The 23,812-nt window shown below is 36.5% G+C and overlaps 1 protein-coding gene across 5 annotated transcripts in view; it reads left to right on the top strand.

The window, feature by feature from the left end:
* SETDB2 (SET domain bifurcated histone lysine methyltransferase 2) overlaps positions 1 to 23,812 on the top strand; it is a 67,772-nt gene that overhangs the window by 7,212 nt on the left and 36,748 nt on the right. For 3 of the 5 annotated variants that reach the window (XM_069063645.1, XM_069063642.1, XM_069063643.1), the window contains exons 3-6: positions 7,694 to 7,778; positions 17,683 to 17,808; positions 18,341 to 18,406; positions 21,770 to 21,869. In XM_069063645.1, coding sequence (XP_068919746.1) covers positions 7,694 to 7,778; positions 17,683 to 17,808; positions 18,341 to 18,406; positions 21,770 to 21,869 — 377 coding nt within the window. The remainder of the gene's footprint in view (positions 1 to 7,693; positions 7,779 to 17,682; positions 17,809 to 18,340; positions 18,407 to 21,769; positions 21,870 to 23,812) is intronic. The other 2 variants (XM_069063646.1, XM_069063644.1) reach the window with 1 other exon arrangement.

The following is a 23,812-nucleotide window of genomic DNA, read 5'->3' as shown; positions in this document are numbered from 1 at the left end:
GTTGTTGATCAGCCACATAGTGTTGCTGATCTAGTGTACAGTGTTTTCTTGGTACTGCTCATTTTGCTTTTTATCAGTTCCTACAAGTCTTTCCAGGTTTTTCTGAAATCTGCCTGTTCCATCATTTCTTATTACACAATGGTATTCCATTCTATTCATATACAGCTTGTTCAGCCATTCCCCAATTGATGGGCATCCCTTCAGTTTCCAATATTTTGCTACCAGGAAAAGGGCTGCTATAAATATTTTTGTACATGTAGGGCCTCTTTCTTTTTTATGATCTCTTTGGGATACAGACCTAATAATGGTATTGCTCATTTAAAGGGTATGTACAGTTTGTTTACCCTTTTTCCAAATTGCTCTCCAGAATGGTTGGATCAGGTTGACAACTCTTCCAACATTGCATTAGTGTCCCAATTTTCCCACATCCTTTCCAACATTTATCATTTTCCCTTTTTGTCTCATTAGCCAATTCGATATGGGTGAGGTGGTACCACAGAGTTGTTTTAATTTGCATTTCTCTAATCAAAAGTGATTTTGATCACGTCTTCATATGCCTATAGATAACTTTGATTTCTTCATCTGAAAATTGCCTATTCATATCCTTTGACCATTTATTAGTTGTAGAATAACTCGTATGCTTACAAATTTGACCCAGTTCTCTATATATTTTAGAAATGAGGCCTTTATCAGAGACAGTGGCTATAAAAGTTGTTTCACAGCTTTCTGCTTCCCTTCTAATCTTGGTTGCATTGACTTTGTTCATGCAAATCTTTTTAAACATAATATAATCAAAATCATCTATTTTATATTTCTTAATGTTCTCTATCACTCTGTTTGGTCATGAATTCTTCTTTTCCCCATAGATCTGACAGGTAGACTTGCTCTTGTAATTTGCTTATGGTATCACCCTCTATGTCTCAATCATGCCCTCATTTTTATCTTATCTTAGTATACTATGTGAGATATTGGTCTATACCTAGTTTGTGTCCTATTATTTTCCAGTTTTCCCAGCAGTTTTTGTCAAATAGTGAATTCTTATCCCAAAGGGTAGGGTCTTTGGGTTTATCAAAAACTAGGTTACTATAGTGATCAACTACTATGTCTTGTGTACCTAATCTATTCCACTAATTCACCACTCTATTTCTTAGCCAATACCAGATAGTTTTAATGATTACTGCTTTGTAATATAGTTTGAAAATCTAGTATTGCTAGACCACTTTCTTTTGTATTTTTTTTCATTAATTCCCTTGATATTCTTGACCTTTTGTTCTTCCAGATGAATTTTGTTGTTCTTTTCTAGCTCAAACAAATACTTTTTTTGTAGTTTGGTATGGCACTAAATAAGTAAATTTATTTAGGCAGAATTGTCATTTTTATTATATTGGCTCAGCCTATCCATGAGCAATTGATATTTTTCCAGTTGCTTAGATCTGACTTTATTTGTGCCAAAAAATGGTTTTTAATTGTGTTTGTATAGTTCCTGGATTTGTCTTGGCAAGTAGATTCCCAAGTGTTTTATATTGTTTGCAATTATTTTAAATGGAATTTCTCTTTCTGTGTCTTGCTGCTGGGCTTTGTTGTTTATATAAAGAAATGCTGATGGTTTATGTGGGTTTATCTTATATCCTGCAACTTTGCTAGAGTTGTTAATTATTTCAAGTAATTTTTTAGTTGATTCTCTAGGATTCTCTAAGTATACCATTATATCATCCGCAAAGAGTGATAGTTTTATTTCTTCATTGTCTATTCTAATTCCTTTGGTTTCTTTTTCTTCTCTTTGCTATAGCTAACATTTCTAGTACAATATTGAATAATAGTGGTGATAATGGGCATTCTTACTTCATTCTGATCTTATTGGGAAGGTTTCTATCTTATCCCCATTACAGATAATACTTGTTTATGGTTTTAGATAGATCGTTTTAAGGAACTCTCCCTTTATTCCTTTGTTCTCTAGTGTTTATAATAGAGAAATGGGTGCTGTGTTTTGTCAAAAACTTTTTCAGCATCTGTTGAGCATAATCATATAATTTTGTTTGTTAGTCATTTACTTTTTAAAAGAATATTTATACATAGTAATCAGCAAAAAACAACTATCCAAATAAAATTTTAAATCCATTATTAAGGTATATTAACTTTGGAAAATAATAGTAAGACCGTTCTATTTGTTTTCACTGCCTTTTCTGAACTCTTGTTTATTTTTCTAGGTTTTGTTGATTTAGTTATTTATTGTTTTAGTCAACATGTTTATTATGATTTTGCTTCCTTTACTCTTTTATTCATCTGTCTTCCTTTATGAGTGGGACAGTGTAAACTCCTCAGGTAGTATTCTAAAATCTAGACAGATTTGTACCAAAGACTTAGCAGCCTGGGACCCTTTGCCTTATTTCCCTGGTCATAAGTTGAAGTTTTTGCTAAGCTAATGTGTAGGAGGGGAAAGTACAGACCCTTCATATCTAATCACAGGCCTAGATGTCCTAGACTTGTTTCCACTGACCACCATCTGACCTGTACAAATATAAAATTGGAAATTCTGTTACAAAACTCCAGACAGGTCACCATGTCCTAAAATCCCCATGATTCGCAAACTACCGTCTGCTTTCATATCTATATTGACACTGCTAGACATGTATCTTCTGCTTTCATCTATTTTGATATTGCTGACATTTTATTTGCTGTATAAGTGGATTTTTGTGGTCAGCATTAGATTATGAACCTAAGTTCCCGATTAATAAGAATGAAGGACAGGGAGGGGGGAAAGGGGTGGTCTTTTGGGTATATAACCAAGCTTTACATTCTGTATTTCAGGCCTCTCTCACCAGACTGCTTCTGGTGACGATGACTCCCCTCTTCGGGAGGTAATAAATATCTTTTTGTTTCTCTGAAGAAACCTCTGAGTTACTGAATTTATTTTGGGCAAGGGTCTTTTGTCCCACACACTATATTATGTTCTTCATCCTTGTTAATTCTAATGGCAGAAAAAGGGTCCGTTTAATTATTATTTTTTTTTTTAATCAGAGCTGTGATTTTTTTTTGGTATAAGTAACTCTTCAGGAGGAAATTCCTTCTACAAGTGCAGGTCAAAAGCCACTCTGCTTAGATTTATACAACTATATTTTTCAGAAGTGGAAATGTAGACCTACGTCTTTCTGACTTAGAGTCCTGCTGTCTGTTTACTAAACTGCACTGCTTGTAGGCCGCTAGGAGATAGAACATTGGGCTTGCAGTCAGGAAGATCTGAGTTCAGATCCACTTCAGACCCTTAATAGCTGTGGGACTCTAGGCAAAGTCATTTAATCTCCTTTAGCCTTCACCTTCTTCATCTGTAAAATGGAGATAATAATGGTGCTTCTCAACTTTATTGTGAAAATCAGATTAGGTCATATATGTAAAATGCTTTATATAAAGTGCTTTTGCCTATAGTGAGTGCTGTGTAAATATGAGCTGTTACTGCATTCACATGCAGTTTATTTAGCCTTTCCCCAATTATTTGATGCCTGAGTGATTTATGTTTTTTTGCTATTACAAATAACATTGCTAGGAATATGATTTACCCCCTTAGCATGGTTTTCCCTAGGACTCCGTCCTAGGACCTCTCTTCTGCCCGTACTCTTGCTCAGGCATCTTCAATCATGAGATTCAGGTTTCATGTCCATACATGTCTTCGGTATGTACATTCCTTTGTAATCCATAATTTCTCACTTAAACACTAATCATGCATTGTCAAAAGCCTGAATCATAAAATCAAAGAATTTGAGAGTTGAAACAGACCTCAGTGCTTCCATAGTCCAACTAAACAAAAGGTATGCCCAACATGACATACCTCATTCAAAGTGGTTATCCAGACTTTGCTTGAAGACCTCCTATTCAAGGAGTCCAAAGTAAAGACCATCCGAAACAAAATCCATTGTCTTCTAACCTAAAACTATATAGCTTCTGAACTACCCTTTTTTCCTTTTGAGGGCTCCACCAGTATCGATTTATAACCTCAGAGTCATATATAATTATAGTAATAAAAATAATAACAGTATCAGCTAGCCTTTATATAGCACTTTAATGTTTGCCAGGTGCTTTACAAATATCTCATTTGATCCTCATAGTAATCCTGGGAGATATGTGTTATTATTATCTTCTTTTTGCAAATGAAGAAACAGAGATAGACAAAGGTAAAATGACTTGCCCAGGGTCACACTGCTAGGAAATATCTGAGGTCAAATTTGAATTCTGGTCTTGCTGATTCAAGGTCTATGGCTTTATTCATTGTGCCACTTCCCTTTTACCCAATATCCAATCAGTTGCCAAGTGAATCAGCCAACAATTGTTAACTCTTACTAGGCACTGTGCTAAACACAGGAGATACAAATACAAAAAGGACAGAAAATCAAACCCCTGAAGGAGCTTACAATCTAATGGGGAAATCAGCCCACAAAAAGAAGCTGGAAAAGAGAAGACTAGGGGGAAGGGACTGGGGAGGGGGGAGGGAGGAGCAGGTTCTCCAAAGGAGGGCAGCCTTCTCTGGGAAATGAAGGAATGACTGGCCTGGCCTTCTTAGAATTTTTTTTTTTTTTTGCCTACCTTCATAATTAAATTTACTCAGAAGTTAGTGAAAATAAAGATGTAATTTATTTTTTTAATTTTTGAAGTTGATGGACCCCCTGATATCTGTTCACAGACCAAGTGGGCCATAAATCCCAGCTTAAGAACTCTAGGTTTTCAATCTAACCATGTATCATAGTCTGGAACGTAGGAATTCTTTATCAGCTTGTTCTGTTTTGTTTTTCCTATGTGGGTGGTCATACCAGACTCTTAATTTTTGTATTGTTTGAGAGCCTTCATTGTGTTCCAGGTCTGGATGCATTAAGGACAGTGTCACCTGCCAAAAGGAACTTCTTTTTTTTGCTTTTTGGAGGGCAATTGGGGTTAAGTGACTTGCCCAAGGTCACATGACTAGTTTTTGTGTTAAGTCTCTGAGGCCGGATTTGAACTCAGGTCCTCCTGACTCCAGGGCTGGTGCTCTATTCACTGCGCCGCCTAGCCACCCCCCAAAAGGCACTTTCACAACATGTTCACCATCTTTAGAGAAGCTCTTTTTCATTTCTCCTACCACATTGACAAGCATGCTTCCACCAGCTGTATGACTTGATATTAATAATGAAGGTTGTCAGTTAAGGTTATCTTTATTATTTTATCTTTAAAGTAGTCTTGTACAACTTTGATATATGTGGGAAACACCTTGTTGGAGGAGAGCCTTTCAGAGAGCATTTTGTTCTACCAAATCACGTTTCCTTTTTTTTTTTTTTAATGTTGGCAAACAGTAAAATGCATTCTCTACATATTTTTGTCAATTGTATTATGATAAAGATTGGTCTTCTGTGGAATATCACTTAGAAAATCCAACCTATTCTCTTCTAATGCTCTCATCAGGGATGTCTTTGATCTATATATGTCTATTGTGATTTTATATAGATGGGGAAATAGATACTGTATATGGATCAGTAATTATTGATCTTCTCCCTGTTCCCTTTTTGATATTAATAATACAGTTTAAGAGGTTTTTTCCTACCCCTTTGTTATCTTCACTTCTTTCAGATACCTTGAGAAATAATCCCTCAAAATTGCCTCCTTCAGACTATCTAGATCTAAGGACAGCTTCTGTTCCCATCTTTTTTTTTTTAATGCCATTTCCATTTCTTCCACTTAAAAGTCCAAATGTTGTGGTTCCATTGTCCTTGGTGGTGAAAAAAGCTTGCCATAAAAATGTAGACCTTTTACATCTTTTGTCTCTTAGCCTTCCAGTTTCATCCTTAAATGTGTTTAAGACTGCTTTGATGTTTGTGTTTTCAGCCAAGGTTTCTGTAAATTTTGTTTTTCCCTTCCTTCTTACTGTTTTGTGGGGTAATAATCTGTTCATAAGTACATAAAAAACTACTTAATCTTCCATCAGCCTTGTCTTTGAGACTTGACAAACCAGCTTTCCTTCTAACTGATGTTGCCCTTGGTTGCCTTTCTCTATTTGAAAAGTCATGTGTCTGTCCACTAACTAAAGTGGTTTTTAGGCCCTTGAGGCATCATTGTTAGAGGCAGCTCCTATAGTGTTAAGTTCAAGTCCTGGCTCAGCTTCTATTTATGTGATCTTAGGCAGGCCACATAACTTTTCTGGACCTTGGTTTCTTTATCTATGAAATGAAGGGGTTGTACTCATACTCTAAAGCTGATCTTGTTAACTAATATACAGCATTTTTGTAATTAATGTCAGTGGTTTTTTCTTCAGCCATTCCCATTTTTTGGTATTAAATTAGCCAAATGAGAGTTATTATCGATTGTATTAACATACCTTTTTCTCATTTTTATTCTCATAGTTTTATATTTATTTTTATCTTGGCTATAAGTAGTCTGACAGAACACACACAGATACCAAATTCAGAAATGACCCCCATGTCAGTAAGCATTTATTTCCTGTCTCTTAAAAATATTTTAAATTTTTGGGATATTTGGTACCTGTCTTGACCAATACCTTCACTTATTTCTTCCCTTGCTCAATATTCTTTAGTGATTCTCCATTGCCTATAGGATAAAATACAAATTCCTTAACTAAGAATTTACAGTCCTCCACAATCTGGTTTTCAAATGCCTTCCCAGTCTTACCCTCACAAGTGCCATTTTTTAGACCTTGATGCTCCATCTCCCACCAGAAGGAAAATAAACAGATTCATAACTTGTCTGGCCCTTGTGGTTAGAATACATTCCTTCCTTGGCTCGACCCCACAGAATCCTTGTCTTTCTTTAAATGTGAATTCAGGTGTTAGCTCCTCTGTGAATCTCTCTTCCCTGGAAAAATTCCAGATATTCTTTATCTATTTTATTTCCTGATCTAGCCTGGAAACCTTGTGAAAAAAAGTAGTTTTTAAAGATATCAGTTGTATAATCAGAGATTTGTCACTCTGCTTTAATACTTTGTCCTCTGTTAAAATGCTTTTATTAATGAGAATGCCAACATTAAAAAAAAGTTTTATAAATGCTTTTTATCACTTCGCAGTGGGCCCACCCTGCCTCATAACAAAAAAAGTACAATAAAGCAAAACAAATGAACACGTTGGCAGTACACTGACAATGTATGTGCTTCCTTCAGCCCTATAGTCTTACCACCTCTTTTCTGAGAAAGGGGAGTATGCTTCATTGTCAGTCTTCTGAAGTCACAATTGGTCACTGCATTGATCAGAGATCTGATGTAATTTAGTGCTGTTTTCCTTTACATTATTGTGCAGACCTTGTCAATTGCCCTGTTTTTATTACCTTTGTCTGCATCAGTTCATATGATCTTCCCATTTCTTTGAATTCCTTCTATTTTTTTCTTGCAACATTTTCCATTGCATTCATATTCTGTAGTTCGTACTGCTGGGGCATAGTTAATGAACAGTTACGTGTTCTTATGGGACCTTTCCTCTATCTTTACTCTCCTTAGGGTATATTGACTACTTAGTGGTATAATAACTAGCATTTAGTTGGCACGTTAAGGTTTTGCAACATGTTTTACAAATATTATCTTAATTTTATCCTCACAACTGCCCTGGAAGCCAATTGAACAGAATTTCAATATTTGTTATCTCTTCTGGGAACTCTTGAATGATCTTGATTTATGGATGGGAGATACTTTATTGTAAAAGGACCTGTAAGATGGTGTTTTGTTCTACAGAATCAATCCGCACAATGGAATCTACCTTCTCTAAATTTTTTAGTAAATTGTGAAGTAGTAAGGATGTGTCCCACTTCTGAACATGGTGAGTGAAAGCCTACTTGTTGCATATGCATTCTTTCAGTTTTTCTATAGATAACTCTCTTAAATGTTTTGTATAAATAGAATAGGAATACAGATTGGTAGTTATTGGTATTCTCTCAGGTACCTTTTTTCAATATTAACAAAGTCCTTAATTTTTTTTCATACCTTTCATGTATTTTCTACCTTCTGACACCATGTGTGTATATAGTACCTCAACACTGATGATTTTGTTGCCTTTACAGATCCCCCTTTATATATATTTGGTTTGATCCAATTGTCTTTCTTCAGGTTAGTGTCTTATTGCCTCTTCTTTATATCTTACCAAGCTTTCTTTAAACTACTTTTAACCTCCACTGTTTTTCCTCTGTGTTATGAGACAGTATCCATCATAATGGCCCATCCTCCTTCTTCCTAAAATTTTATAACAAGTATATATTCTAACATATTGTTACCTTTTGCAGCTGTCCAGCTCTCTTAGTTTGTCAAGTGTGTAAGACGTTTGCTGTCTTGGGTGCTTTGGGGCTCTTTTGGTCTCTTTGTTGTTGCAATTAATTACACTGATTTCCTTTCGTTAAACATCTGGATGAAATTAATAATCTGGTTGAATATCATTTATGTTATCTATTTCTAATTTTTTACTTTCAGTTAATTATCTAATTCACAGTTATTTTGCATGCCATACCTTCTTATTACTTTTCTTGTTTTGTTTTTATAATTTTTTTTAAACTAATGGTGACCTTAGCTCTGATGAGTTAATAGTCTGACTGTAAACAGATAATGCATATATCAATAACTAGTCTTCCTGTATGTTAAAAATGCATTATAATTTATCTTATTCGTTATGGCTTTATTTAGGGGTCCCTGTGTTAAGCATCTACCAAAATTTTTTCCAAAAAAAAAAAATGCTTATGAGGCTTCTTTGTAATATCCAAGCCTTTAGCTTCTCTTTACTTCTCCCTATGCCATGCTTTTCTGTATTTCTTCCCGTCTTCACCTTTTCTCACCTTTGAATTTAAGTCACTGTATATTAGAGTATACGCTAATTTGACTTGGAGGGTCTGAACAGGTTCTTTATCAGATTTCTCATCTTCATTCTCAGAAACTGATATTGGTATATAAGTTGTATTTATTTTCATTATTGATATTACTAATTATTAATATGCATTATTGATATATAGATTTCATTTTTAATTATTAATATTTAATTATTAAGTAATACTTAATTATTATTACTTATTGATATATATGGATATATAGATATTTTTGCAAATATCTATCATTGATACTGCTGCATATAATGATTAAACATGCTGTTTCTTACTTCCTTTGGTTGTTTCTTACTTCCTTTGGTTGTATGTTAAACCACCTCCCCCAGCTCCTTTCTGTAGAGTCCAAAGAGAACCTGAGAGCCATCCTTCCCTTTAGATAGAGCTTCTTTCTTCTGGTGTCTTTTATAGAAAGAATGTTGAAACTGATGTCATTCTGCTTCTCCAGGAGTATGTCCTTAGAAAATTGATTCAGCTTTACCAGTACTCAAATTGAAGCTTGTGGACAATCTGAAAACAAACAAAAACCCTCAGTAATTCTTAGTGCCCTCTGTCCCTTTCCCTCTTTTCTGCCACTGCTGTGCTGCTCTGAGAACCGGGTTTTATTTTTCTTTGTTGCTTGTATTGCTTTGGCCAAAAACGTCTCATCATCAGCTGGCCAGTCTACTACAGGTGATGTGCTTTGCTGTAATTAGCTAGACTAGCTCTTGGAGAGTAGAGTTGCTCTATTATTAGTCCATAATTGAAAGTTTTTTTTCAATCTGATAGAACCTGCTGGAACTTATGCAGTTCTAGCATTGCCTTTGAGAACCTAGGGTCACCATGCCACCATGAGGCCCTGGATAAGATTTTGTAGAAGGAGGAACCATCATATGGAGAAAATTTTGACTCTTTTTTATCTATGCATGTTCTCTCATTTTCTTGTCATTGCCATAATTAGCATTTTTAGAACTATATCAAATGCTAGCAAGAACTACAGACATCATTGTTTTGTCCTTTGTAATTTTATCAGAAACTTCTAGTATCTTTGTAACAAAAAAACTTTAGTTTTTGATTTTACATAGATACTATTAGTCATATCAAGAAATTATTTCTAGGGGGTGGAGTCAGGATGGCGGCATAGAAGCAGGACCTCCCCGCTGCTCCAGCTTCCACCTTCCCCAATACATGTAAAAGGGGACTCTAAACAAACTTTGGAGCTGCATAACCCACAAAATGACACAGAGAAGCTAACCTCCCGCTGAGGACAGCCCGGCAGGCCGGCAGGAATCAGCCAGCACAGTGCTCTGGGAGCCGAGGCTTTAGCCCCAGGGTGGGCCTGACCAGCCCCCGACCAGAGGGACTTCAGATCAGCAGGAGCTGTGGCCATTTCCAGATTTATCAACACATAGATGGGAAGGACAAAATGAGATGTCAGTGCAGTCTGGACTTTGGGACCCAGTAAGTGGGAGTGCGTGGCTTTTGCCCCCGGGCGAGAAGCTGCTGAGACACCAGCACAGCCAGCCAGCCAGCACAACATGGCAGCTTCAGCTCCTGACCTGCAGAGTGTAGGGGGACCAAGCACCAGTCTGAGGGGTAATTGCTCTTGCTTTAACCTTCTTGGATCTGGATTGCAGTTTAGGGTAGAGATCCTGGGGTGTGTGTCCAGCTTGCCAGAGCGTGTGGAGACCTCAGAGAGGGCACCCATCTAATACCTCCAGCAGCTGAGAAAACCCCAGCATTTGGGACAAAAGCTCCCCTGCCTGGTGGCAGAGTCCTACTGTGGCAAAAAGCCCAGGGATCAAGTGACTGAGGGGTGACATGACTAGGCAAAGGAAACAAAGCAGACAGAAGATTCCAACATTAGACTCCTATTTTGGGGACAAAAAGGAGCAAAGCATGGAACAGGAGGAAGACAGTGAAAAAATCCTGCACCAAAAGCTTCCAAGATAAATAGGAGCTTGTTACAGGCCATAGAGGACCTTAAGAAGCAGATAAGAGAAGTAGAGGAAAAATTGGGAAGAGAAATGAGAACGATGCAAGAAAATTATGAAATGAGAGTCAACAGCCTGACTGAGGAAAATCACAGCTTAAAAAATAGACTGACTCAAATGGCAAAAGAGTCTCAAAAAGGCAATGAGGAGAAGAATGCCATAAAAAGCCGAATTTGCCAGATGGAAAAAGAATCTCAAAAGCTCACCGAGGAGAATCATTGCTTCAGAATTAGATTGGAGCAAATGGAAGCTAATGACTTTATGAGAAATCAAGATGCTGTTAAACAGATCCAAACAAATGAAAGAATAGAAGGCAATGTGAAATATCTCATGGGAAAAACCACTGACCTGGAAAATAGATTCAGGAGAGATAATTTTAAAATTTATTGGACTACCTGGAAGCCATGATCAAAGTTAGAACCTAGAAATCATCCTCCAGGAAGTTCTCAAAGAAAACTGCCCTGATGTTTTAGAACCAGAGGGCAAAATAGAGGTTGAAAGAATCCACTGATCACCCCAAAAAAGATCCCCCCCAAAAAAACTCCTAGGAATATTATAGGCAGGTTCTGAAATTCCCAGATTAAGGAAAGAATATTACAAGCAGCCAGGAAGAAACAATTTGAATATTGTGGAAACACAATCAGGATAACCCATGATCTGGCAGCTTCTACACTGAGGGATCGAAGGGCTTGGAATATGATATTCCAGAGGTCAAAGGAGCTAGGATTAAAACCAAGAGTCACCAGCAAAACTGAGTATCATGTTTCAGGGGAAAATATGGTCATTCAGTGGAATAAAGGACTTTCAAGCATTCTTGTTGAAAAAACCAGAGTTGAATAGAAAATTTGACATTCAGATACAAGAAGGATGAGAAGGTAAACAGGGAAAAGAAATCATAAGGAACTTATCAAAGTTGAACTATTAACATTCCTACATGGAAAAACAATAATTGTAACTTATGAAACCTTTCTCAGTAGTTAAAGGGAATAGAAATATATATATATATATATATATATATGTCTATATATGAGGGTTTATGGGCATATGTTTACAGGTATACATAGATAGAGGGCACAGGACCAATTTAACAGGAAGGGATGATACTTAAAAGGTGAAATTAAGAGGTGAGAGGGGAATATAATAAGAGGAGATGGGGAGAGACAGAATTGGGTAAACTATCTCATATAGAAGAGGCAAGGGAAAATGGTCACAATGGAAGGGAAGAATAGAAAGGCAAAAGGGAATGGATCAACCTTATTCCCATTGAATTTGGCTCAGGGAGGGAATGAAATACACACTAAATAGGGCATCTCACCCTCCAGGAGAGTAGGGGGGAAGGGGATGAGAGGGGGGATGATGGAAGGGAGGGTAGGCTTGGGGGGAGGGAAGTTGGAAGCACCCACTTTTGAAAAGGGATCAAAGTAGAGAATAGAACAAATGGGAGGGAGGGAAATATAGTCAGTCTTTTACAATATATCTACTATGTTATTGTTTTGCATTAGCCACACATGTACAACCTATTCTGAACTGCTTATCTTCCCAGTAAGGGTAGGTCACAAGGGAGGAAGGGAATGAATATGGAATTCAAAGTTTTAAAACAAATGTTTAAATGTGTGTGTGTGTGTATACTATTATTAATACTATTTTACATGTAATTGGGAAATAAGATATACAAGCACTGGGGCATAGAGATTCACTGAAAAAGTCGTAAGGGGTATGGGAGAAAATATGGGAGAGAGCAGATTGGAGGAGGGGATATCCTGTGGGACTGCTATTTTGGGGCGGTGGGTAGGGGAAAAACGGGGAGAAAATTTGTAACTCAAAATCTTGCAGAAATGAATGATGTAAATCAGAAGTTAATAAAGCATTTAAAAAACAGAAATGATTTCTAATTTTTATACTTTTTAGTGAAGTTTTTTTAATACAAATGCAGTATTTTGTCAAAAATGTTTCCTACATTTTTTATGTAATCAATTTATTATTTTGTCATTAGTGTGAACTGTTATGTTTATAATTTCCCTAAAGTTGAACCATCCCTATTATAAGAATTAAAACATTAATAAGTGATACAAAATTTGAATTAACTTAAGCCTAGGATTGACTATGAGGGTACTAGGTTTTAAAAACTAATGTTAAAAATTGTTTTTACATGCAACTGGAAAATAAGATGTATACAGGCAATAGAGTATAGAAATCTATCTTGCCGTACAGGAAAATAGAAAGGAAGGGGATATGAAAAAGGGGGGGGGGGAAGGTAGAAGGGAGGACATATTGGGGGAAAGGATAATCAGAATGCACGCTGTCTTGGGGGGGAAGGAGAGATGGGGAGAAAATTTGGAACTCAAAACCTTGTGGAAGTGAATGTTGAAAACTAAAAATAAATTAAGTTTAAAAAATACACACAAAAAAAAGGAGGGTACCGTGTGTTCATACGTATGATTAGGAGCAAGGGATGAAGTCCTCAAGAGGGAAGGAGGTCCAGAAAATAGGATATGTCTATAATTATAATGATCTGTTCACAATTTTGTCTAGAACAAAATTGTTAAGAAGCCACTGGTCTTTTTGTATAGAGATCCCTTCCTAATTCTATAAGTCTGCAGTGGTATCCTTGATAATCCTTGATTCCTCTTTGGGGCCAGGAGGTACCACCCCTTCTCTTTGTACATATGCTAGAAGGATAAAGCAGGACCTTGCATTATGGGCTGCAAAAATAATGTCCAGTTTGCAACAAAAAATCACTGAGGCAGAACTCTGAGCCATTAAACATTTATTAAATGGTCGTGGCCCACCCTAATGAATGGGACTTGAGATCTTTCTCACAATCTGAGAGGCTTCCCTCACCAGGGCCTTGGTTTATTTAAGTGCCAGACTTAATATCTTGACCCTTCAAGAGAACCTACAGTCCAGGCTGGTCTAGGGCTAATGATGACCAGGGCTAGAGAAGATGGATATAGGATGTTGAACAGTAGAGAGACTGAAAGGCCAAGAGGGACACCAAAAATAGCTGGGGAACTTAACATATCATTGGGCCATCTTCACCAGGCTGGGCTTGGTTACGATGATTAGGGAAGAAAGGGTAGAGGTCTTCCACCCAGCTTCCTGTGGTTAAGTGAATTTAGAACTTGTAGTTTAAAGTTTTGGGGCCTAATATAAGAAAGGATCTATCTAACCTTATCTAATTATCTCTAAATATAAAATATATAAAATACATATTCGTATTAACCCACTATATTGACTAAAAGTATATTAATATACAAGTATAACAGGTAATCACCACCTCTATAGAATCACTAAACTAAGTAATACTAATTGGAATAAAATCATTTGACACAGCATAGGAAAAGCTTGAACAATAGGACTTTTGGAAATATTTGGGCAGGATAAAGTGAATTTAGTGAATGCAACTTGACACACATGTATTTCCACTACTGCTAGGTGCTGGTGCTATGAAGACAAGACTTAAGAGCTTAGGTTCTACACAATGGATGGGATGCTAGCTTTCTCAGTGATTCCCACATCCCATTGGTTATGTGCTTGAAGAATACAACCCTTCTGTAGTGCAGTCCATAGTGCCTAATATGGAGCAGCAGTACACTTTTTGAAGGTTAAATGAGAGATCTTGTGTTGAAAGATCAGGTGGCTGAGGCAGGCTTGCCTTCAGTTAGGAACGGAGGCAATCCGTCTCTGCCTGTCAGAATTCTTTTTTCCCCTTTCCCCCAAGCTCTTTCCCAGACCTTCTGGGTGTGGAAACAGTGGCTGTATATGTTCTTTGTCGCTTAGGCTGCTCTAACTCCTGGTGTAGAAGATATAAAGGGATGAGCAGTTCTTTGGGTCAGAAAACTTCAGGAAGGACTTCTTTATGATCTTTCCCTGGGTGTGCATTGTAGTGACAGCACTGTTAAAGTTAATTCAGTTTCTCTTCACTCTGCTAAACCCCTCACTGTTTCAAGTGATAAAAAGAAAAACTCCTTGCCCACAAGGAGTTTACATGACATTAGAGAGCATATCAGGTGTGTTTGTGTTTACAAATAAGAAAACAAAGTAATTTGAGGAATGACAGGGTACAACTGAGGCAGGGGTATTTACCTAGTTTCACACTGGAAATCGGGATGCACTTGAACTGAGCATAGAAAAGAAGGAAAGGATTCTAATGTAGGGAGGCTGTGCGTTTCAAGTATGGAGGTTGGAGAGGACAAGATGACATCAAGGAACAGTTAATAGTTCAGTTTGACTGGAATGTTGAGTTAGTGAAGGGGAGTAGAAAGATTATTTTAGCAGGTGTGTGAAAGTTCAGTTGAAGGGGAGAGAAATATAAAGAGATCAGTGAACAGGCTGGTATAGTGGTGTTGGACTTGGAGTCCGGTACAACTAGCTGTGTTACCTTAGGCAGGCTGCTTGGCATATTCCTGCTTCTGTTTCCTGTTCTATAATAATATAGTACCTACCTCATGGGTTTCTTATTAGCATCCAGTGAGATAATTCCTAGAAAGTGCTTTGCAGAATCTTAAAGAGCTCTATAAATGTTAACTATCATTATTATGATGATAATCCACTTAGGAAAATGATGGCCTGGACTTAGAATGAGATGGTCGTGAGGAGAGGATGGATGCAAGAAATCTTGTGGAGGTAGAATTTATAAAACTTGGCAACTGAATGGATAGAGGAAGGAAGAGTCCAGAGCAACTTTCCTCCTTGAACTTGGATGACTAGGAAGAGGAGGAGGATCAACAGGAATAGGAGACTTGGGATGAAATGATAGTTCTGTTTTAAGAAACAATAGATAATGTCAATTTTGGATAAGTTAAATTTGAGGTGTCAGCAGGTAGCTGGAAGTGTGGGACTTGATCTCAAGAAAAATATGGAGAGCAAATATGTAGATTTTTAAGTCTTTGTTATGCTTCTTGAGTGGTGAGTGTATCTTTTTTTTTTCTGTCCCTAGTGCCTAGTGGGCACCTAATAAATATTTTGTTGTATTTAATGGAACTTCCATAGAGATAGTAAATAAATTCACGGGACTGGATTAGATCTCTAAGGGAGTGAGGATAGATAAAGAAGAAAAGAACTTGAAGGTAGAGCCTGGAGAAATGCCTGCACTTAAAGAAAGGAGGAAGATGAAGCAAACAAGGAGACTAAGGAGCATTAAGACAGGTAGGAGGAGAACCAGGAAACAGCAGTGGCACCAAAGCCAAGATGGAAGAGAGAACCAAGAAGCAGAGGGTGATCTGGGGTGTCACATAATATCTAAAACTCAAGAGAGATGGAGGCTAAGAAAAGGGCATTGGATCTGGTAATTAAGGGATACCTGGAAACCATGGAGAGACTGTAGGGTCATCAGAATGAACATGGAAGTTGTGTTGGAGAAGAATAGGGCATGGAAGACTGCTCCTTCCTTTTTTGGTACTCATAGAGACAGTCATCTCTTGGTTAGGAATTCTTGTAGGATGTGATTCATGGTACTTTCCTGCTTGTTAGGATGGTTTGTACAGTGGATCTGTGATCTCATTAGTGCAGGTGCTCCCTCCAACAATGCTGATCACAGCTCATTATTGTTATTCGCTGTTCTGCGCCTAATGTAGCCCCTTGTTAAAATGTTTGTGGTATAGTGAATGCTTTGTTGAACACACACGTTCTGAAAGGAGAATTGAGGCATTCAGTTCATTTACACCACAACATTTCATCTACAATTTAAGCTTTTTAGACAAATATATCTTTTGCTTGAATAAATTGGATATTTATCTCAATTCTCCCCTTTGTAAATGTAGTTGTACTCTTAGAAATGTACTTCTCTGCCCCTGGGAAAATAGATTACCTTGACAAAAATGATGGGTTTTCTTTCATCCTTATAAGATAGTATCTATCCAACTAGATCATAAATTCATTGAAGACAGGGATTATGTCTTACACTACTTAGCATAACCCACAGGTCCCTAGCACAGTGTGGGTACTCAACAAATGCTTGTTGATTTATAGGTACTTGAAGAATACAGAATGAATTTTAATTCATATACATGGAGAACTAGGCCATTAAACAAAAATTTATCTAATGACAGAAACCATTCATCCATTAATATTTAGTCCATTTTATTACCTAACATCTTGGTTGTACTGACTAGTGCCGTACTAACATAAATAAAGTGTGCTTAATATTTTAAAAGTTCCTGCCTATACCGCTTCTTGATATGGTATTATGAGGTGTGGCCTCTGCCGATTAATTTTAATTACCTTTCAAATTTATGCTTTCGGCTTTTCAAAGATTGTCTCTAGGGATGTTTCCAGCACTCCTTAGTTAGCTCTTTGCTTTGTAGTTGAGGTACTGTTATGTAGCAATCTGCCCTTATATAAGAAATCTTGCCTGTTTTATTTTGTATGAGCATTGGAAAAGAAGGATGAAAGGTAAAAAATACCATAACTTATTCTTCTGATGCTCTCTGCATAAAGGAGTGATGGATTAATAATATAACTCTGGAATTTGGAAGAGTGTGAACTTTTCCACAAATCTTTTGAAAATAGCATTCTATCTTGATCATATTTTTTGTTTATTCCTTCTAGAAAATATGATTATTTTGTCTCTTGACAACTTGAAATCATTTTTCCAAAAGGAGACTGATTTGTTTGTGCCAATAATTTTTTAAAATTGTTATTTCTTTTATTAGTTTTTTGCTTTTCTCCATGTAGCAACAGAGAAACGTTGACTTCACTGATACTACATCATACATTCTTAAAATGGAGCTTATTTCTTCATCTGAACTTTATGGGAAGTTCCCTGATTTCCCCCCCAACCTCCATCCCTCCTATCTGTTTTAATATGTTTGTATTCACACTCACACACACACACACACACACACACACACCTCCTATATGTTTTAATATAATGTTTGTATTCCAGGTGATGCAAAAGGTTTTTGGAGGGAGCTAGAAGAGGATGGAAAAGTGGACTTGATATTTGAGCATGTACAGAATGTACTGTTGTCACTCAAACAAAAGATCAAAGATGGCTCAGCAACAAATCAAGGTATGAAGGAGGAGTTTGAGTTCAAGAACAGTTGCATGCGAGCTGAATTAGCTGACTGCCCAGTGTGGCCTGTTGATGTTCCAGTTCTAATGAAACTATTCCTAGTACCATTGGAGAAAAAATAATTTCTTATGTTCATCATTTTTGCTTTGGTGGCCCATTCACTTTTTAATATGGTAAGGGCATTTGGGGCTATGAGGACAAGGTGCTTACCCTTGAAACTACTGGGCTTTTAGCCTAACATTGTCATTTAAAACAACCTTACCTGGTGGCCTTTTGGAAGAAAAGCTCACATTATGCTTTCAAAGTCAATACATTTATTCAGTGTGGAGATTATCTTTAAAACTCTGGGTTTGGTCCTGACAGTAGCATTCTTTCACTGTTCTGAAACTTAGTTCTATCCTGCACTGTTTGTTTTGTTTTATGAATTAGAGATTCTCTTGATGCTTTAACATTTATGTTTCTCAAGAACTGAACAGCCCTTCACATTCCTGCCCCATGCCTCCACCCTCTTCTCTTTTTTTCTTCACAGAATATATCCAAGCCATGACTCTGGTGAATGAAGCAGTTAGAGGTAACACTGTGCTATTGATAAAGGGTATGTACATTTTATTTTAACACCCACTCTTATGTGATTTAAGTATTTTCTCAGTACATGGAAGGTCAGCCAACCTTAATGTGGCATGTTAACTAAAAACAAGAGATACAATGGTAGATCCACTTTACTGAATTCACATAAATCATGATTTGCTTTATAAAATGAAGATTCCCACAAATACAGTTCCTGCCAGGAATTGTCCTATCCCCCACCTTCCCCTGCACCTTCCCTCTAACATAATTATCCCTGTAGGCTTATGGGTCCCATGTTGCTATTATCTCCCTTCCCGCTGTGTGTATGTGTGTGTGTGTGTGTGTGTGTGTGTGTGTGGTGTGTGTGTGTGTATGTGTTAAAGTATCATTCTTCCTAACTCTTGCTAACTTGATTTCTAAGGGACTTGGCCTATATTAAAGTGATTCTAGAGAAGAGATAATATGAAAGCTGTATATGACAAAATAATTATCCATAAAGTTTTTTCTTCCATTGTGAATTTGCTCAAGGGTTAACAGATGTAAAGGAAATGCAAATTGTTGAACAGATTTTAATTAAAACTGCAAATTGTCATCAGAATTCCAGACATTTTAAATTCAATTCAATTCAGCAAACACTTATTTAGCACCAACCATCTGCAAGGGATTGTGCAAGACCCTGGGTTACAGAGACAGAATGAAACTTTTTCTGCCCTGCAATGTGCTGAGAGGATACAACATAGACAGAAACCATTTTCCTTTATAACTCCTATTTCAAAGTGTTGTGAATACATGGTCAAGGTTCACTAAACATTTTAAAAGGCACTTTTTTTTTTTTACCATTAAGTCCTTATAAATTATAATTTGCCTTATAAAATGCAGATGACTACAAACCCTAGTTTAGCCAGAGAAATTAAAAGACATTTCCAACCATAGTACTACCCTGAGGTTAGGTACCAATCCCCACCACCTTTCATAGTAATGTTTTGTAGCAAGCTGCTGTGATCAAGTGTCATTCATAACCTTAATGGAAAGTGGCTGGTTTTTTTATACCACCAGTCAGACATTGACTACAAAGTGTAGGAGACAAGGAGAGGTCGGTACAACCTCATTGATGGAAAGAGCAGTTTTATTTCTTTAAAACATAAATTGTACAACTTTGTAAAAGATGAAAATATTAAAATTTACTTTTTAAAGTATGAAATTAAATCCTTATTGTCAGTCTAAGATATATATACATATATTTTTTTTTCTAGTTTTAAACCTTTTACAAAAAAGTTCTAATCTTTCCTGATTTATTTCTCCATTAGTAAATATTGTTCTTTTGAGGCTCAGGGGAACTAATGACTTGCTATGACCTTGAGGCAATAATAAGTCATCTGAGAGCCAGAAATAGAATTCAGGGCTCCCTGAGCTGGGCCTAAAGCATTGATTACTCCTTAAGTTACAGTTCACTAACCTATAATTACATAAATATAATCTGTGTACTTTACTATGAAAGTGAACTAAAAGACTCTATTTTACAAAAGAAAGCATTGCATCCTCCCCCATCCCATTTAATTAATAACTGAAAAGCCAGAAGGTTTAAAATTATTTTCTGACAACTTATCTACAAATCTTGTTTTACTCTAATGTAAAAATACATTTTCATGTGTCATATAGAACAATGAATGTGGAAAAAGATACATTCTTGTTTATAAACATGGGATTCTGGCTATTTTAATTATTTTCTAATATGTCTGCAGTTCTCATATTTTAAATTGATTTCTTCTGCTTAATTAATAGGATTTCTTGTGCCACATGAGATTCCTATACTCTTAACTTTATTAATCATTTTGATCATAATAATTGTAACCGATAAAGGGCTTTTCAGGTTTACAAAGCTCTTTGCTCACGGGATTACTGGAAAGGCAATCTGGTGTAGAGGAAGGAATGCTCAGTGGAATCAGAAGAGAACTGATTTTGAACCTTGGCCCCAGGACTTATGGAGCCATGAGCAAATGATGTTAACTTCTGTGAGCCTTAGCTTTCTCATATGTAAAATAAGGATAATACCTGTAATACCCATCTCACAGACTTACTGTGAAGATCAAATGAGATGATCTTTGTTTAAGTGCTTTGGAAACTTTAACGCATTATTTGCATTTTAGTGTGTGTACGTGCACACGCACACACACACACACACACACATACACACACACACACACACACACACACACACACACACACACCCTCTAGAGGGGGATATGACCAAATCTGTGACTTCATTGATATAAGAAACTGCCTGTATCAATGTACATTGGTGCCTGCTCTGCACCTTAAAATATAAGACAGTTGCCTGACTCCCTGAGAGGTAAGTGATTTATCTAGGGTCACACAGCCAACATATGTCATAAGCAAAACATGATGCCAGGTCTTCCTGATTCCAAGGCTACTTCTCCGTCCACTATACTATGTTGCCTCATACGTGTATGTGTATGAAGCAGTGTGGTGTAATGGAGATAGACGTGTGTATGTATATGTATATATGTGTATGCACACATATATACACCTATATGTGTAGTATGCACGTGCATTTATATACACATATACACCTATATGTATGTATGTGTGTGTGTATACATTTCTTAAGCATTCCTTTATCTATTTGACCTTTCTGCCTTATAATCTGTACGAGAGGATCAGTGTAACATAATTATATAGATTCAGTTGAGGATATTTTTGTTTTGAAGGGCCCATTGATTCAAAAGAAAAATCAAATCTATACCCATAAAAGGGAATTAAATTCCTTCTACAAGAGCATAAAATAAGGGACTAGAATAAGATTCCTTCCATTACTTAAATGGTATGAGACTGTGAAATATACCACACATCCCTTTTCAAAATTAGCACAGTATATAAATAATAAATGCAATGAACATGAGTAAAAAATGGAGACACAGATGTAGGAGGAAAGATACAGAAAAAAGAAAAGAACAGACATAAGGAGATATAGTGATAGATATATAAAAGATAAACACATTTTAGGAGAGAGGAAGATACACAACAGCAACGTAGACATTACAGAAACATCATTCCATGATGTGTCCTTCTTTGATGTTATGGCAACAGCAACTAAAGTTTATGTTGTGATTTTATAACTGTAAGAATGAATGGGATATATACTTAGCCCAGTAGTCTGTAGCATAGGTGGGATGAAATTAAGCATGAAGGAAGATTTAAACCTATATCACTTTTTTCCCACTGTGTACCTTTCCTGTCTAGTGGTTAGGTTTTTTGGGCCTAATCTTTAGGTCTTTCTTAGGTTGCACATCTCAGGATACTCAGTAGTGATTACAGTTGAATGATTTTTATGTTGGCATGATTTTTATTCACCTTTAAATTCTTTGCATAGATAATGATATAACTGACAGAGAAAGTGAACAAGAAAGCAAGTTAAGTGTTTTACGTCCGACATCACATGAAGGCTCCAATTCAGAAGACTCTTTGATTGTGTATGTATATAAATTAAATTTATTTGTGTGGTTAGTGAATGGTTTTTATGTCTCAGAAAAGAAATTTTGTTATAAATTGGAATTGGAGGTTGATTTCACATATAATAAATATTTTTGCCAGCAGAGGTTTTAAAAGATAACATTAGAACATTATATATATCAAATACTATTCACCTCATTCTGGTAAAAGGTTATTCCAATTTCTGTATTCTTAGACATAATATATCTTTGTTTATTATTTTTTATATTCATTTTAATAGCATAGTATAAAGTGTTAAAATGGCCACCTCTGGGTTTTGGTTGAGAAATCTTTTTTTTCCTGTGTCCTTTCTTAAAATGAGATCATAGAAGAAAAGCCAGGAGGGCTTAAGAATGTTAGTAACCTCCGTACAAGACCAGGAAATCACTTCAAGCGGCTAAGCCCTTCTGACTACTTCTTCCTACTGCTGCCCCCAGTATTAGAGTTCCTCAGGTAAGAGGAAAAGAATGCAGAGAGGAAGCTGGCTCAGCTCATTGGTCTACAGTCAGGCAACACATGAACCTAAGCTCTGATACTCAGTCAAGAGACATTTCTAAATAACATTTTGGCAGTAGAGCACATGTTCTTGCATTCTTTCAGGAAAAAAAGCTGTTGAATATGAATATTGAAATTATGAAAATACTTAACATAAATGTGAGGGTCAGTTTTGAGTATTTAAGTGTATTTTATTTTAAAAATATAGAATAAGCATTCAAATATCTCAGCTTCATTTGAAAAGAAATATGAAGCCTATCAAAATAATTTCTAAGAAAACCCCAGGGTTTTAAGGTTTTCTGATTATTTAACCAAACATTTAAGTAGGTTATGAAAGCAGCTTTCACCCAGAAAGCAGCCACAGAGTGAGAAGCTCTCTATGCTTTAGCTCCCCTGTGATTAAATGAGAATCATAAAATTCTTCGTAAGTAAGAGAACCAAGAGGTCATCTTCTAATCTAGCCCAGTCTCCTCTTCATACAGGATTGTCTCCCACAGCCTTCCTTATAGGTGGTCACACAGCTTCTTTCTGAATCATTTTCTGTGATGAGTAGTGCCTGATGTTGAAGTACATTTCATTATTGCACAGTTCCTCCTTATAATTAACCAAATTCTGCTTGCTTAACTCCCTCTTTTGTGTGTAATTTTGACGTATCTTAAGACAGCTTCCTTGTCTGGCCTTAAATCTTTTCTTCTGCCAGTTAGACATACTTGGTTCTTTGACTGGATCATTATATGAGCTAATTTCCACACTCTTCCCCATTCCGGATATCCTTTGTATCTTCTGATGGTCATTGTCCTTCTTACCGTGTGGCCTGTAACATATAACATGGTATAATATAACAGTATAATAAATACAGGCTGACCTTCCCAGAATGGAGTGGAGCTCTATTCTATTTCATAAAATTTCTCCTATTGTCCATGATCCTGTAATTCTGTTAATGTTGCCTAGGTCAAATTATCTTTATTTAGCAGCCTTATACTATTAGCTCATTTTGAGATGGTAGTCATTGAAAAGGTCTTCAAGCCAGGTCTCCTCCATCCTGTACTTATACAGTTGATTTTTTGAAGCTAAATGTAAGACTTTGCTTATTCCTGTTAGAATCATAGTATCATAGATCTGGAGCTCAAAGGGATCTTAGACCTTACAAATGAGAAAACTGAAGCTCAGAGAGATTCAGTGACTTACCAAGAGTCACATAGTAACTATGAAGCAGGATTCAAACCCAGACTTGCTGACTGTGAAGTCCATTGCTCTAGTCGCATGTCATACTGCCTTTATTAAATATCGTTTGGTTCATTTTAGTTCATTGTCCCAGCTTGTTACTGTGAGTATACAAAATATAAGATGTTTTCTAGACTAATGTGAGCAAACAAAAGCTTTGTGGCCCTTCCTTCTGTGTAGAAGCAGGTGTGGTGGATGTCATCCA

Source organism: Petaurus breviceps, unplaced genomic scaffold (assembly GCF_028583685.1).
Source record: "Petaurus breviceps papuanus isolate PSGF00001 unplaced genomic scaffold, PetGlider_PUasm1.0 90594, whole genome shotgun sequence".
Lineage (NCBI taxonomy): Eukaryota > Metazoa > Chordata > Mammalia > Diprotodontia > Petauridae > Petaurus > Petaurus breviceps.
Note: the sequence above shows the minus strand (reverse complement) of the source record. Positions and strands in the feature narration are given on the sequence as shown.